We start from the raw sequence: 12,207 nt of genomic DNA, 5'->3' as shown, positions 1-12,207 counted from the left end.
ATGGCCATATTCTGCTAAGCCAGTCACCACTTACAAGGTGTCCCACAATAGACTGGTTCTAACACTAATCAGTTTAGCTTTGCTGGGCTGAATCATTCAATTCTAATATTCAAATACAGAATTCCCACAGTGCAGTACTATGCCTCAAATCATGGGCTGGGTGGTGTGCATTAACCAAAGGAAATTTGGTCAACTCCCTATTCAAATCCCCTTTGGTTAATGCACACCACCCAGCCCAGGTGTGTTCCAGACAATGTGATTGTGGTATACATATAAAGCTAGGGAGTTTCATTCTATGCAGACATGATTTGAGGCATAGTACTGCAGTGTGGGAATTCTGTATTTGAATATTAGAATCAAATGATTCAGCCCAGCAAAGCTAAACTGATTAGTGTTAGGACCAGTCTATTGTGGGACACCTTGTAAGTGGTGACTGGCTTAGAATATGGCCATATTGTGTGACTAAGATCCCATCTTTACTTAAAATTTAAAAGCATATTTAACAGGCAAAACATTTTGCAGCATAAATATATGTTAATACTATTCTGAGATACTGATCCCAATTTTATTTGAACTATTTTAAGAATATTTAGCAGACAAAAGTATATATAAATATGCTATAAATATGTGGACTTAAGTGGTTGGATGTGCACCAATACTTTTTGTTGTCTTGCATCATATATATCTAGCCAGTTTCAATAGAATACGATGCATTGTTATTTATTTATTTTATACCCATGTTTATGTTTTTTGTGGTAACGCACCGTGAAATTTAGCCCTCTGATTGGCTACCTAGAACACACCTCCACACCGGACAGTGTTCGGCTTTGCTGAGATCGCCAATATCCATTTTTTCGACACAGCATTTGTGGGTGTAGTTGCGTACCAGCCATAAGACTATTTTCTTGCATTTTGCTTCTACTGTTATATAGCTACGATGTATGATATATTCTGTATTTATTCTATTTTATATCTATTGCTGGGAGGTTGGCTTTACTGACTGGGGGCCTTATTGTTAGATTTGGTTGCCATGGTAACCATCCGCCGGCCGTAATTAGTACAAGGCGCTGACAGCCTATCAGGTACTGATATCACACTATCTTTGGGGTTTTTCATTGCCTTGTTAACCGGTTCTGTGCATTGTTTTGAATATATTTCGCTCTATGGTTCTTTTATTTATATATATATATATATATATATATATATATATATATATATATATATATATATATATATATATATATATGTTATTTGGTGTCCACTTTTAATTTATATGATTAGATAGTCACAGACACTGGGAGGGCAGTGGGGGTCTTCACCTGTTGAGTGCTGATAGGAGTGGCATCACAGATGATGACCTGGAACTGTATCACTTAGGTTAGTTTAAAAGGCAGGTTGTGTATTGTTATTTTGTATTGTCTGATGAAGGGGGTAACACCGCGAAACGTGACATTAAAAGGTAACTTTGAAAATCCTGGAGAGTGCATTCTCATTCTTTACTACTATCAATTCCTTGGAAGCACCCTGGGTGGATGAAATGTTAACTGTGAGTGTTTGCCATATATATATATATATATACTAGCTATGTAAACTGTATTTTGCATGTGTAGAAATGATTTTTTGGTGTGATCTCTAGGACAAACCAACTAATACAATCATACAACAATAATATAGTAGAGTTTATCTGACCAGTTTAATTCAAAAAAGAAAGAAGGAAAAGTCTTAATATTTTCACATTCTGGTTACAATCTTTTCCAACATCTACATTTTAATTAACAAGGTTGTCAGATCAACCTTGGATGCCAGAGGTCTCAAATAAGGGGAAATATTCCTGAAGTATTCCTCAAGGTGTTTTCATTATGCAAAAACTCTCAATGCTAGAAGCGTTTAAATCATAATATAATCATTTGGATGTAACAGGCATAGGAAGAAACAGAAGAAAAAAATAAAATCAATAGTATTGACCCAGATTCTATCCACTAATAATGTAGTCTGTGTGTTTATATAAATATCTCTATCTCTATATCAGCAAAGCATAGACAGTACTCTCTGGAAATTAAGTGCAAAAGCAAACCTTTATTTACATGTCACGTTTCAGGGAAACTCTCCCCTTCATCAAACATCAATCAGTCTGATGAAGGGGAGCGTTTTTCCAAAACGTTATGTGTGAATAAAGAAGGTTTCGCTTTTACACTAAAATTCCAGAGAGTGCTTTCTATGCTTTGCTGATAGTTAAAGGGACATTAAACCCAACTTTTTTATTTCATTATTGAGACAGAGAATACAATTTTAAACAACATTCCAATTTACTTCTATTATCTAATTTGTTTCATTCTTTAGATATCCTTAGTAAAAGAAATAGCAATTCACATTGATGAGCCATTCACATGAGGCATCTATGTGCAGCCACCAATCAGAAGCTACTGAGCCTATCTAGATATGCTTTTCAGGAAAGAATATAAAGAGAACAAAGCAAATTAGATAATAGAAGTAAATTAGAAAGTTGTTTAAAATTGTATTCTCTATCTGAATCATGAAAGAAAAAAATTGGGTTTAATGTCCCTTTAAGTTATCCCTTATTTTGGTCACTCGGTTCAGTGACAATTGGTCCATGAAAGTGCACCTCTTGAAATTTGTTTGTGTGTGTGTGTGTGTATATATATATATGTCAAAGAAATTAGGCAGACACTCAGGAATCAGTTTAAATCAAAGTTTCTTTACTGTAGGCAGCAGCACATACAGAGCTAACGTTTCGGGGTAAGTTATATATATATATATATATATATTCACAGAGGCTGGTGCACTCGCACAAACAGGTGTCCAGTTGCCAGGGTGCTGAATGCAGGTAGAGATAAAGGTAATAGAAGACAGCACTCGCTGGGCTTAAGGATAAGCAATAGAAGCTTTTATTTGCATGACGTTTCGGGGACAGCTCCGGTCTGATGAAGGGGAGCTGTCCCTGAAATGTCACTTAAATAAAAGCTTCTATTGCTTATCCTTAAGCCCAGCGAGTGCTGTCTTCTATTACCTTTATATATATATATATATATATATGTGTGTGTATGTATATGTGTTTTTATATATATATATATATATATATATATATATATATATATATATAATGTGTATATACACACACATACTTTCTCATGTATTGCTTTAACCCTGTTTATCTTAATCCTTCAATGTAGAAATTGATGTTTCTCAATTCTCATTCTTTGGCTTTTCCATTTTAGGTGCAGAAGCGAATGACCATTAAATCATTAATAAGAGCATTGTTAACTATGCCTACTCATTATCGTTACTTGTGTTTGAGTCACCTGATTGGATGGACGGCTTTTCTCTCCAACATGTTATTTTTCACAGACTTCATGGGACAGGTAAGCAGAAGAGACTATTAGGCAGATTTGGTAAGAAAATGTTTATGAATCCATACTAGGTATATTGTATATATTAATCACAGCAAATGCAGCATGCTAATCATTTCTTTTGAAACTTGAAAAATTAAAGACATGTTGTACATTTTAACCCATATTTGTTAAAAAAAATATTTTTATAGGCAAGTTTTTGAATACACAAAATGTTCTGCTGCTTAACCAGTTAAAGGGACACAAATTTTTTTTTTTCTTTCATGATTTGGAGAGAGAATACAATTTCAAAGTAGTTTCCAATTTCCTTCTATTAATAAATTTGTGTTGTTCTCATGTTGTTACTTGTTTAACCCCTTAACGACCAGCGCCGTACCCTGTACGACGCTGGTCATTATGCCCTTAAGGACCAGTGAGTACCTTGTACGTCACTGCAGTCCTGGGCTTCTCTCTGCCGTGTTCTCAAAATAGCAAGATCGCACTATTTCTGCATGCCCCACAAGTGGGGTACTGCAGAAATAGATTTGCAGAGTTACAGATGCAGAGATGGCCACTCTGTGGCCTTCTCTGCATCGGACAGCGGTGGTGCCGATTGGTGAGAGGGTAAGGAGGGAAGGCGGGTGGGCGGCCCATCGCTGGAGGGGGCGGGCGAAGGGCTGGAGTGGGTAGGACCACTCGGCCACGCTACAGGGAATAAAAAAATAAAAATAATTGCGTCATTGAGGGGAAAGGAGGAAGTAGGGGCAATGAGGGGGATCCCATGCGGGATCTGTTAACGGAAAGGTATCTGAGAGGGGGTAGGGTATTGAGGGGGGCAGCTACACTACAGAAATAAAAGTTTCATTTTTTTTTTTTTTTTTTTAATTAGCTAAACTTGCAGCAAATGGGTACTGGCAGACAGCTGCCAGTATTTTATCATTATTATTATTATTTATTTATAAAGCGCCAACAGATTCCGCAGCGCTGTCCATGGGTACAAAAATAAAAGTACAATACAATACAATTTAAAAGACACCAGACAAAGTTTAACAAACAAATACAGGGAGAATTGAGGGCCCTGTTCCTGTGGGAACTTACAATCTAGATGGGTAGAAGGGTGAGAAACATGAGGTGGGGACTGCAAAGGTGAGAATGATGTTAGTGTAGAGTTAGATGGGGCAGCAATTAGGCAAGTGAAATTAATTTGTTACTGAGTTGGGTAATAAGCTTCCCTGAACAGAAAGGTCTTTAGGGAGCGTTTAAAGGAGGAAAGGTTAGGGGAGAGTCTGACAGCTCTAGGAAGTGCATTCCAGATGGTTGGTGCCGCACGAGAGAAGTCTTGTAGCCTAGCATGGGAGGAGGTGATGGTAGGAGATGCAAGGAGCAGGTCATTGTTGGATCTTAGGGGGCGGGCTGGAGTGTATTTGTTGATGAGTGAGGACAGGTGGGGGGGCTGCGTTGGTAAGGGCTTTGTAGGTCAGGATGAGAATTTTGAATTTAATTCTACTGTGGATGCGTAGCCAGTGAAGGGACTCGCAGAGAGGTGCAGCAGATACAGAGCATCGGGAGAGGTGGATTAGCCTAGCAGAGGCATTTAGGATGGATTGAAGAGGGGAGAGGCGGGAGAGAGGGAGGCCAGTTAGTAGGTTATTACAGTAGTCAAGTCGGGAGATTACCAGGGAGTGGGTTAGCCGTTTAGTAGTTTCAGCATTTTGAAACTGACGAATTTTGAGATATTGCGTAGGTGGTTGTGACAGGAGGAAGAGAGCAATTGGATGTGGGGTATGAAGGACAGATTGGAGTCAAGTGTAACTCCTAGGCAGCAGACTTGGGGTAATGGGGAGATAGTGGTGTCACCAACAGTGATTGAAAAGTTAGGAACTGGGGTAGGTAGAGGGGAGAGGGTTAGAGAGCTTTTTTGGGGGGGATCAGGGAGGTTGGGGGTTAGGGGGGAACCTACACTGCAGCAAATATATATTTAAAAAAAAATAAAAAAATAAAAATATATATATATATATATATATATATATATATATATATAAAACACAAAAAAAGGCTTTTATTTTCATACTGGCAGACTTACTGCCAGTATTTAAGATGGCGGTGACAATTGTGAGGTGGGGGAGGGAAGAGAGCTGTTTGAGGGGGGTAATGGACGGATCAGGGGGTGGGATGTGTCAGGTGGGAGGCTGATCTCTACACTAAAGCTAAAATTAACCCTACAAGCTACTTAATTAACCCCTTCACTGCTGTGCATAATACAAGTGTGGTGCGCAGTGGCATTTAGTGGTCTTCTAATTACCAAAAAGCAATGCCAAAGCCATATACTGTATGTCTGCTATTTTCTGAACAAAGGGGATCCCAGAGAAGCATTTACAACCATATGTGCCATGAGTGCACAAGCTGTTTGTAAATAATTTCAGTGAGAAGCCTAAAATTGTGAAAAAGTTAGTTTTTTGTTTTTTTTATTTGATCGCATTTGGTGGTGAAATGGTGGCATGAAATATACCAAAATGGGCCTAGATCAATACTTTGGGCTGTCTACTAAAATATATATATAGTTTTGATAGGTTATTATAAAAAAGGCTCTAATTCTGTTTAAATGCTCTGGTCTTTTGGGGAAGTTTTTGTCTGAAATGCCCGGTCCTTAAGGGGTTAAGAGATTTCTGTATAAGTAGCATGCACGTGTCTGGAGCACTACATGACAGGAAATAGTGCTGCCATCTAGTGCTCTTGCTAATGCACAGAATTGTTGCAAAATTGCTGCCATATAGTGCTGTTGACACGTGCACACTCTTGAACTTACCTTCCTGCTTTTCAACAAAGGACATCAAGAAAATGAAGAAAATTTGATGATAGAACTAAAATGGAAGTTGTTTAAAATAGTTAAATGTCCCTTTAAGTGATTATGGCGACAATATATTTAGTGCAGATAATTACCATGTGTCATAATGCAGGAGGAAGGGAGTTATTCCAATTTTCCTGGCACCTCTGGGGGAATCTGAGGAGGCTTTTAATGTCACCATGCATGTTTGTGGTGACTTCACCAAGCCCCAGAATCCTGGAAGCTGGATGGAGGGGGGGGAATAAATATTTGAAGAAAGTTAACCCCTTCTTTCTTTGACTATAGAGTTTAGAAGAAAACGAATCAAACGCATACTCTTTTTTTAGATCCTTGTTTATTAAGTTCTTAATAAAAATATACCTGTTTTTTCATTTTACTGTACAGTTCACGTGTTATTTTTACATAAAATAATGGTATACATTGAAGATTCTGGGACTGCTGAAAATACTCCAATATACAATATGTGTGGGTTTCTCACTGAACAATGGCCAACAGTAGGACTTAAATTCGACTAGCATCTAAAAACTCCAAAACAGCTCAGCACAAGGGTAAAAACAGCTCAACAGTTAAAGATTTAATATTAAATATGACTGCTAAAGGGATATACAATTTTAAAAGTTTATCTGTTAATAAAATCATTACCCCCAACCCAGCATGCCAGACTTCTTGGGGTCACACCTGACTCCGATCTTTTTCAATCCCTACATCTAGTCTTTGGCCAATTCCACTTCCTCACACAAGACACAGCTAAGACTTTAATCCACTCTCTCATCATTTCCTGCCTTATTGCAACTCCATCCTCTCTGACCTACCCAGCTGCCATCTATCTCCTTAAATCCATAATAAATGCCTCTTTCTGGCTAATCTTACTTACAAGTCAATCCTCGTCTGCTGCACCTATCTGCCAATCCCTTCACTGGCTACCTCTTGCCATCAGGATTAAACACAAAATCCTGAAATCCTTTAAAGCTCTTAATAACTAGTGATGTCCCGAACTGTTCGCCCGCGAACGGTTCACAGCGAACATAGCTTGTTCGCGTTTGTGGGCGAACACATGGCGATGTTCGATCCGCCCCTATGTGTCATCATTGAGGAAACTTTGACCCTGTATGTCACAGCCGTCTGACACATTAGAGCCAATCAACATCAGACACTCCCTCATAGACCCTCCCAGCTACTCGGAATCCGCCATTTTAGACTCATAACGACCTTGCTTTCTTAATGAGAGGACGTGTTGTGTTTTTGCTCCTGACATTAATAGGAAAAACATAGCTAGGCTAGTGTATTTAGTGTCCACTACAGTCCAGAAGGACTCCACTCATCTCTGCTGCAAGCACAGCACCCCAAAAAGCCCTTTTTAGGGCTATATTTTGTGCCATTTTTTTTTCTCGTATTTTTTTTATTAGCATTTGCCTGGCTTTCAGCCTGTGTGTTTAAGGCTCACATCATATGCTGTGATTACTGCCACCACTGATATCTCCCTAACAACATTAGTTTAAATTTAACTAACCAAAAATTTTAATTATTTTGCTAATGTAATTTTTTTTCATTTTCTATCAGGCCTGTGTCACACAGCATATACTCTGGTTCATTGCTCTGTGCCAGCCACCAGTGTTAATATCCGTTTATAACATTATTTTAATTTTTTTTTTTTTTTATTTAAATCATTTTTCTAGTGTAATCTAATTACATTTACTATCAGGCCTGTGTTTGTCAGGCTCACTCAGCATTAATATACCTCATTTTTTTTCAGTCTTTTGGTTAATTGGTCTGTGCCAGGCAGCCACCCACCACTCATATCTTCTTCACCTTAATTTAAATATAAAAAAAAAAAAGTTTAAATTTGTTTGATAGTGTAATCTAATATAATTTTCTTTTTTTTTTTAATAAATAAGTTTTTATTGGTGAAAAAGATACAAAACCACATAACAAAACAATTATGCTCAGCATAATAGGTAACGGATTACATTCAAACAGTCAAGGGTTAATTGAAAAACAAAGAGAATCATGTTACCTAACTCAATGGACAGGCCTATAATGAAATCATTCATCAGCTGTGTATTCGCACGCTTCAGGTGTTATGTATTGGTTCGTCATAAAGAAAATTTCGTTTCTTTTTTTAGTATTTAGGTGTCGTATGGCCATTTACGCCATACTCATTGAGCCTGACAGTTAAGGGAGGTAAAGTAGAGAACATATATAGTGTGTATGCTTGAGAGTAATACTGGAAGGGGTAGATACCTACCTCTCTTTACAGAGGAGGGGGGGAGGTATTGGAGGGGAAGTAGTGGTATCAGAAAGTGGAGGGGGGGAAGGGGCAGAGCAATGAGGGGCACCCCAGGTCTGACATAGTGGGGCGCTTCCTCTAGGGGGGGGGCAGATAACATAATCACAGGAGGGTCGCTAGGGAAACAGGGGACATCATGGTACCCAAGGTACCCAGATTAGGGAAAAGACGTCCGACTGTTTCCTGGTCCGGAAGACATAGTCTTCCATTGATTTAACGTACTGTAGGTAGTCAACAACTGCCTGCCATCTTGGAGGCTGTTGTTTCTTCCAATTTCTGGCGATTAACATCTTGACTGATGTCAGCAGGTAGACCAACAGATATCTCTTGTGCCTCGGCAGTTTTTTAACTCCCAGATGTAACAGGGCTAGGCCTGGAGTGTCCGGGGTCGGAAGTTTTAGTATCTTGCAGACCTCACAGGTTTTCAACCAAAGAGGTCGGAGTTTGCTACATGACCACCACACATGGAGCGGGGTACCCGTCTCTCCACACTCCCTCCAACATAAGGGGGAATGCTCAGGGTACAGGGTCCGAAGTTTGGTGCCATCTGGTAATGATCTTGAAGTAGAGTTCATACATTGTAGCACAGTGAAGTGCTGACTTAGTCAACTGTATTGCCTTAGTCCAGTCGAGTGTCGTGAAAGTGAGTCTCAATTCTGCCTCCCAGGAGGCCATATGTCTGGTTTTCACCAGTGTGGGAGGACCCATCAGGGATCGGTAATGAACAGTGAGGGGTTTGCTCAGTTGGAGGTTTGCCCTCCATCTCATCTCCCAGATAGTAGGAGCCCTGAGTTTGTCAACTAGAAATCCCCAAGCCTTCATCAGAGATCTTAGTCTCATAAAGTCGAACTCGAGGGGTCTGGGAATATCAAATTTAGACAACATGTCTTGCGGCAAGAGAAGATTCTCATTCAGGTAGAAGTCGCTCAAGGAGGTGACCTCTAGGGTTTTCCAGGGGGCAAGCCGAATATTTGGTAGCCCCTGAAGGAGCGACATGACAGGGTGAATGGGCGAAGGGTGTGGGGCTATCAACTGGTGGTGTCTGGGGCGGAACCAAACCAGTTGACATTCTTTGATGAGAAGGTTGGAGATCGGAATCTGTGCAGCCAAGTGTGGTGGAACCCACAGCAGATCTGAGAGGTTGACATAAGCAGGGAGTGAAGCCTGCTCCAGCTCCCGCCATCTGGCAGGGGGCAGGGCAGGCCCCCACGCTGAGACGTGCAAAATCATCGCCGCATGGTGGTATAATTGAACGTTGGGTAGTCCTAGCCCACCTCGGTCAATTGGAACCTGAAGCATGGCCGCGGCCACCCTTGGTCGCTTATTGTCCCAAACATAGGCATTGAACGTGGTTTGGAAGCCACGTAATATCTTTTCCGGGACTGGGATGGGGATACACCGCATAAGGTAGGTTAATTTAGGGAGGATCATCATCTTCAAAGCAGAAATTCTGCCCATCCAGGAGATTTCCTCATATTTTCTAGATTTCAGTCTCCCCTCAATCTCTCGTAGAAGAACATTGTAGTTCTCCTGCAACACCGTATTTTTGTCGTGTGACAGAAAGACACCTAAATGTCTGATCCCATCTGTTGACCACCTAAATGAGTAGAGCCGCTTAAGGTGTCTCTGCTCTGATTGCTCAATGTGAATCATGTAGGCCTCTGTTTTAGACACATTGACCTTATAGTTCGAGATGCTACTAAAGGCGTCAATAATCTCAAAGAGATAGGGAAGTGACTCAACTGGGTTGGTGAGGAAGAGAGTGAGATCATCGGCGAAAAGTGCCAATTTCTGAAGCGTGTCATGTATCTGAAGGCCTTGGACCTCAGGACTTTCTCTAATTGCCTCCGCAAGAGGCTCCATCACCAGAGCGGGGACAGGGGGCACCCCTGCCTGGTTCCGTTCCTGATCGTAATTTTAGGGGAACAGAAACCCATACCCTTAACAACAGCCGTCGGGGAAGCGTAGAGAGCGGCGATAGCTGTACGGAACGTCGCAGGGATCCCAAAACGTTCTAGAGTGCTAAACATATAATCCCACCCCACCCTGTCAAACGCTTTTTCTGCGTCCATGGACAGGGTGAGGAGGGGTAGTCCCATATCAGCTGTTTCTACAAATATGTTTAGTAGCCTACGGGTGTTATCCGTACCTTGCCTTCCTTGTATGAATCCCACTTGGTCCAAATGGACCAAAGAGGGTAAGTGCTTTCCAAGCCTAGTCGCAATGACCTTGGCATAGATTTTCTCATCTACATTAATGAGGGAGATGGGCCGATAGCTCTCGCATAGCGTCGGGTCCTTCCCCTCCTTGGGTATAGTCAAGATACTAGCCTCCAAAAATTTGGGGAGGAAAGCTCCTTCTTCTCTAACCTCATCAAAAAGATGGAGCAGGATAGGAGACGGCAAATGGGCAAAGGTATGATAGAAGAGGCTTGTGAACCCGTCCGGGCCTGGAGCCTTGTGGGGCTTCAGGGTCAATATAGCTGTTTTGATTTCCTCCGAAGTAAATGGGGCAATTAAATCCTCCGCTGAGTCTTCTGTTAGGGAGGGAAGGTTTAACTTTGCCAAGAACTGTTGGGCAGCTATTCTGCAGGCTCTGGCTCCCGAGGAGTTGTTGTCAAGATTATATAAGGAAGTATAGTAGTCGGCAAACGCCTTCCCTATACTTCTTGGCGAGTGGACTACGCCTGTCGCCGTAGAGATCGTGGGGATTCTGGCCTGAACCGCACGGTCTCTAAGCTTACAGGCCAACAACCTGTCAGCCTTGTTTCCCTTGTAAAAATACACCTGTCTGAGTTGAAGTAGGGTTGCCTGGACTCGTAGTTGCTCTCTCTTGGCAATTTCATCTCTGATGGCGCCAACTTGGTCACCCATAGTGGGGGTGGGAGAAGACTTGTTTGCCAATTCCGTCCGTCTCAGTTCCGCATAGAGCTTAGCAAGGGAAACCTTGTTTTTAGCTTTTAATAATGCGCTTTTTTTTATAAAATGACCCCTAAGATAGGCCTTGAGTGTAGCCCACAGGATTCCCTGACTCGTGTCACCCGTGTCGTTGTGTCTCAGGAAATCCGAAATTGTCTCCACTAGCTGAGGGATTTCCCCCTCTGTCAAAAGATGGTCAGGTAGCTTCCAAGAGGGCCTGGAGTCCGGGGGGCGCAAGATGGAGCACCCAGCACTGACAAGGTCGTGGTCCGACCAGGGGCATGGTCTAATTCGTGGGGCACAGAATTGATCCAAAGTCCAGGAGTCACACAAGAGGTAGTCGATCCTGGAGTAGGACTTATGGGGTTTGGAGAAATGGGTGTAGTCTCTTTCAGTCAGTGCAAGGCAGCGCCAGATGTCATATAGGCCATGTTGGTACATAAGTTTGCGCAGCGCATTTGACTGGGTGTTAAGGTTTCGGTCAGGGGGGCAAGCTTTTGGAGTTTTTTTATCTAAGGCAGGATCCCAGACCAAATTGAGGTCACCTCCTATCAGTAGGTGTTCCCTCTTAACTTCTCCTAGTCTCCCTAGGAACTGTCTCATAAATGGGATCTGTTTGGCGTTTGGGGCGTATATAGAGACTAAGGTGTAAAGGATTCCGTTTAGTGTGCAGATTAAGATCAAATATCTACCCTCCGGGTCACGGTCTACATATTCTATACTGCAACAGATATCTCTGTGAATTAGAATTGCTACCCCCCTCTTTTTCTCTGAGAAGGAAGCAGTTTCGCATATGGGGTAGTGTATCGG

The 12,207-nt window shown here is 41.5% G+C and overlaps 1 protein-coding gene across 1 annotated transcript in view; it reads left to right on the top strand.

Annotated features, from left to right (window-relative positions):
* SLC45A2 (solute carrier family 45 member 2) overlaps nucleotides 1-12,207 on the top strand; it is a 341,881-nt gene that overhangs the window by 103,333 nt on the left and 226,341 nt on the right. The window contains exon 4 of the mRNA XM_053701186.1: nucleotides 3,237-3,380. Within this exon, the coding sequence (XP_053557161.1) occupies nucleotides 3,237-3,380 (144 nt within the window). The remainder of the gene's footprint in view (nucleotides 1-3,236; nucleotides 3,381-12,207) is intronic.

The sequence above is a fragment of the Bombina bombina genome, chromosome 2 (assembly GCF_027579735.1).
Source record: "Bombina bombina isolate aBomBom1 chromosome 2, aBomBom1.pri, whole genome shotgun sequence".
NCBI lineage: Eukaryota > Metazoa > Chordata > Amphibia > Anura > Bombinatoridae > Bombina > Bombina bombina.
Note: the sequence above shows the minus strand (reverse complement) of the source record. Positions and strands in the feature narration are given on the sequence as shown.